At 39.2% G+C, this 5,182-nt stretch overlaps 1 protein-coding gene across 1 annotated transcript; it reads left to right on the forward strand.

Annotated features, from left to right (window-relative positions):
- Window positions 1–3,511: 3,511 nt before the first annotated feature.
- LOC115221215 (trichohyalin-like) lies at window positions 3,512–4,793 on the forward strand. Its single transcript, XM_029791373.1, has 2 exons — window positions 3,512–4,243; window positions 4,650–4,793. The coding sequence occupies exons 1-2, from the start codon at window positions 3,512–3,514 to the stop codon at window positions 4,791–4,793; spliced, it is 876 nt and encodes a 291-aa protein (XP_029647233.1).
- The last annotated feature ends 389 nt before the right edge of the window (window positions 4,794–5,182 follow it).

Here is a 5,182-nt window from a genome sequence, read left to right on the forward strand (position 1 = left end):
TCGGCGAATCAGTCTGTCTTATATACATAATTCAGCAGAGGTTGCATTTAATGTAGTATATGAGACCAGACGAAGTACACGTAAAAGAATGTCTGATACGTACATTTTGCTGGTTGGAACCGGTGATAGCAGTGGTGTTGGTGATGAAGGGGCAGGTGTTGCAGCAGGATCTGGAGCACGGGAAGGATCCGTGTGGGGCTGAGGGGGGAGAAGGGAGGCTGCTACGGACCAGGAGGTCGCGTAGATTCCGGGCTCGTTTGAAGGAGGAGAGGGGTGGGTTGGGGAAAATGGGGCGGGTCGTGGGATCGAGCTGGAGACGACGGAAGGCACGTAGTATATTCCGACGAAGGGGTAGAGTAGAGGGGTGGAAAAGGAGGGGAAAGGGGGTGCGGTTGGGGGGTGGGTGAGTGGAAAGAGAAAGGTCGATGCGACGAGCGCGGGCGAGGGCGTTCAAGACCAGAGTAGGTGGGTATCCTCGATGCCTGAACAGGCGGGCCAGGTATTGAGACTGGGTCTCGAAATCCTGGTCGCGGCTGCACAAGCGTCGGAGGCGGAGGAACTGGGAGTATGGGATGGCCCATTTGGTGTGGAAGGGATGGGAGGAGGAGAAGTTGAGATAGAGGTGGGAATCCGTGGGTCTGAAGAAGACGGAGGTGGTGAGAGATGCTGAGATATACATATATATTATATATATATATATATATATATATATATATAATATATATATATATATAATATATAAATATATATATATATATATATATATATATATATATATACATATATATTCATATATATAATTATATATGTACATATATATAATACATATATATATATATTACATATATATATATATGAATATATATGTATATATGCATATATAAATATATCTATATTTATATATATATATATACACACATATATATATGTAAACATATATATATACATGTTTATCAATATATATATAATATATATATTCATATATTATATATATTGATAACAATTGTAAGACAACAAAAGAAAGTGACCTCGATATTATGTAAATAGAGGAATTTATATGTAAATGTAATATGTGACATGTATTCGGTAGCCATGATAAAACTCCGAGTTTCGGATACCGAGGTAGAAATCCACGCCGCCATCTCTTCAGTTATCTGTCCATCGGAAAAAAACCCCAAATAACTGAAGAGATTTCCACCTTGGATTTCCACCTCGGCATCCGAAACTCGGAGTTTTATCATGGCTACTGAATAATTGTCATATATTACATTTACAGATATATTATATATATATATATATATATATATATATATATATATATATATAATATATATATATATATATATGCATACACACACACACATATATATATATAAGAATTTTTTGCGTAATGCGATAATAACCAAGGGTGAGTAGATATTAGAACATTTATAGATAGAAGGTCTTATAGCTGTTTCCAGGATATTCATTAATTATATCCCTTCATCGGAGACAGCGTGAGAGAATGGTTAAGTAATAGTTAATTTATATATATATATGTGTGTGTGTGTGTGTGTGTGTGTGTGTGTATGTGTGGTGTGTGTGTGTGTGTGTGTGTGTGTTTGTGTGCACATGTCTTTACAAGTTTAAATATCTAAGTTAATCTTCTAATATAATAATGTGCGTAATATTTTTATATGTTTGTATATATATATATATATATATATATATATTTATATCCTTGTCCAAAATCACGCAGTGGGAGAAGTAGCAGAAAGAGTAGTATAAGTGAAGGAAGAGGAGAGAAAATAGTAATTCAGTGAATGAGAAGGAGTGAGAGTAATAGCCATGGCTGAGAGAAAGCAATAACAATGAGAGAGAGGAAGTGGCAAAGGGAGCAGAGGCTTCCCTTTGAAATAAAGTTAGTGGACACCCAAACGAATCATTTCGCAGGTGAAATGTTTCGTTTACATTTTATAACGATCATTTTCTCTAACATTTCGGTTTCAGTGTGCGTATGTATATTTACAGTATATGGTGTTTGTTATCAGTTCACTAATATTTTTAGTTATTAGTAATCCTATAAATTATTTACAGTATATAGACTTTGTTATCAGTTCACTGATACTTTTAGTCATCCATATTCTCATAACTTATTTACGGTATATAGTGTTTGTTATCCATTCACTGATACTTTTTCTTCTGCTATGGAGAAGGAAGCAGACAAAAGGCGACTGTTAGTAAGAGTGACAAAGGCGAAGAACAGTCTCACTCAGGAAGAACTGGACGCAAGAAGAATAAAAAATATATTATTAAATCAATCACCAGAAATGAGAAAAGAGAGAAGAGCACAAGATGTAAGACGACAGGCTCGAAGTCGTCAAAATGAAAAGGGGAACCTCATTGCACAAAGGAGAGATATCCAAAGACAGAGAGAAGCACAAAAGCGCCAAGATGAAACAGAACAGCAAGCAACAGAGAGGGGAGAATATCTAAGAATAAGAGTATCACAAAGGCGACAAGATGAAACGGAAGAGCAAGAAGCAGAGAGGAGAAAAGATCTAAGAATGAGAACATCGCAAAGGCGACAAGATGAAACGGAAGAGCAAGAAGCAGAGAGGAGAAAAGATCTAAGAATGAGAACATCGCAAAGGCGACAAGATGAAACGGAAGAGCAAGACGCAGAGAGGAGAAAAGATCTAAGAATGAGAACATCGCAAAGGCGACAAGATGAAACGGAAGAGCAAGACGCAGAGAGGAGAAAAGACCTAAGAATGAGAACATCGCAAAGGCGACAAGATGAAATCGAAGAGCAAGAAGCAGAGAGGAGAAAAGATCTAAGAATGAGAACATCGCAAAGGCGACAATATGAAATGGAAGAACAAGAAGCAGAGAGGAGAAAAGATCTAAGAATGAGAACATCGCAAATGCGACAAGATGAAACGGAAGAGCAAGAAGCAGAGAGGAGAAAAGATCTAAGAATGAGAACATCGCAAAGGCGACAAGATGAAACGGAAGAGCAAGACGCAGAGAGGAGAAAAGATCTAAGAATGAGAACATCGCAAAGGCGACAAGATGAAACGGAAGAGCAAGAAGCAGAGAGAGAGAAAAGACCTAAGAATGAGAACATCGCAAAGGCGACAAGATGAAAGGAAGAGCAAGAAGCAGAGAGGAGAAAAGATCTAAGAATGAGAACATCGCAAAGGCGACAATATGAAATGGAAGAACAAGAAGCAGAGAGGAGAAAAGATCTAAGAATGAGAACATCGCAAAGGCGACAAGATGAAATCGAAGAGCAAGAAGCAGAGAGGAGAAAAGACCTAAGAATGAGAACATCGCAAATGCGACAAGATGAAACGGAAGAGCAAGAAGCAGAGAGGAGAAAAGATCTAAGAATGAGAACATCGCAAAGGCGACAAGATGAAATGGAAGAGCAAGAAGCAGAGAGGAGAAAAGATCTAAGAATGAGAACATCGCAAAGCGACAAGATGAAACGGAAGAGCAAGACGCAGAGAGGAGAAAAGATCTAAGAATGAGAACATCGCAAAGGCGACAAGATGAAACGGAAGAGCAAGACGCAGAGAGGAGAAAAGACCTAAGAATGAGAACATCGCAAAGGCGACAAGATGAAATGGAAGAGCAAGAAGCAGAGAGGAGAAAAGATCTAAGAATGAGAACATCGCAAAGGCGACAATATGAAATGGAAGAACAAGAAGCAGAGAGGAGAAAAGATCTAAGAATGAGAACATCGCAAAGGCGACAAGATGAAATCGAAGAGCAAGAAGCAGAGAGGAGAAAAGACCTAAGAATGAGAACATCGCAAATGCGACAAGATGAAACGGAAGAGCAAGAAGCAGAGAGGAGAAAAGATCTAAGAATGAGAACATCGCAAAGGCGACAAGATGAAATGGAAGAGCAAGAAGCAGAGAGGAGAAAAGATCTAAGAATGAGAACATCGCAAAGGCGACAAGATGAAATGGAAGAACAAGAAGCAGAGAGGAGAAAAGATCTAAGAATGAGAACATCGCAAATGCGACAAGATGAAATGGAAGAGCAAGAAGCAGAGAGAAGAAAAGATCTAAGAATGAGAACATCGCAAATGCGACAAGATGAAATGGAAGAGCAAGAAGCAGAGAGGAGGAAAGATCTAAGAATGAGAACATCGCAAATGCGACAAGATGAAACGGAAGAGCAAGAAGCAGAGAGGAGGAAAGATCTAAGAATGAGAACATCGCAAATGCGACAAGATGAAACGGAAGAGCAAGCAGCTCAAAGGAGAGAAATCGAAAGAGAGCGAATAACGCAAAGGCTCCAAGGGGAAACAGAAGAGCAAGCAGCAGAGATGAGAGAGAGAGAGAGAGAGAGAGAGAGAGAGAGAGAGAGAGAGAGAGAGAGAGAGAGAGAGAGAGACTAGAAAAGGAAACTGAAGAAGCAAATGTTTGCAGAGAACGAATGAAGAGGAGAATGGAATAATTAATTAATACTGAAACAGAAGAACGAAGAAATAATCTAAGACAGCGGAATGCGAATGCCATGAGAGTTGTACGAAGAGTTGACAATCATGAAAATTTAATAAATAATCATACTTATAATGAGGAGAATGTTCAGTTCAGGTTCGTAACTGTGGTCATATGAACACATTGTGTCAGCTTTTTTGTGTTTTGATTCAGAGCGACCATCAGACGGATGCTTTAACAGTTGCTGCCACAAAGGGGAAGTCCTGCCTCCAGTTCGAAGAGAATTTCCTCCATACTAACGATGTCTGTTGTCAGGCCCTCAACATCCACATTATGTTAACTTCAAAGACAACATAAGGTCATACAACTCTGCCCTATCTTTCACATCTATGGGTGCTCACATTGATGACCCACAAGGACGAGGTCCATTATGTTTCAGAGTACACGGCCAGATTTATCACTGGACTGAATTTGCACAGAGACAGTTTGCGCAACTGTATGTGGTTGACAGCGTTCAAGCCACTGCAGTGCAGGCTAAGAATGTAGCAAATAAAAGATGTATACTTGAGGTGATGCACATATTGGATGAGATTATCAGAGATAACAATGTCTATGCAGCATCTTACAGGACATTACGAGAAGTAGAACTACATGAAGAGCAGCATGCCTAACAAGAACAGATGCCCTTTTCTGTCGTAAATTTAGTCTTCAACAGGAATTGCACTGCTGATTAGCGGAAAAAACAA

This window comes from Octopus sinensis, linkage group LG18 (assembly GCF_006345805.1).
Source record: "Octopus sinensis linkage group LG18, ASM634580v1, whole genome shotgun sequence".
In the NCBI taxonomy this organism is placed as follows: Eukaryota; Metazoa; Mollusca; class Cephalopoda; order Octopoda; family Octopodidae; genus Octopus; species Octopus sinensis.

Excerpts from the sequence above, each read along its gene's own strand:
- LOC115221215 (XM_029791373.1), top strand. The coding sequence starts at position 3,512 with ATGAGAACATCGCAAAGGCGACAAGATGAAACGGAAGAGCAAGACGCA. Across the intron at positions 4,244-4,649 it reads AAGATGAAACGGAAGAGCAA|AGCGACCATCAGACGGATGC; the intron begins GCAGCTCAAAGG and ends GTTTTGATTCAG.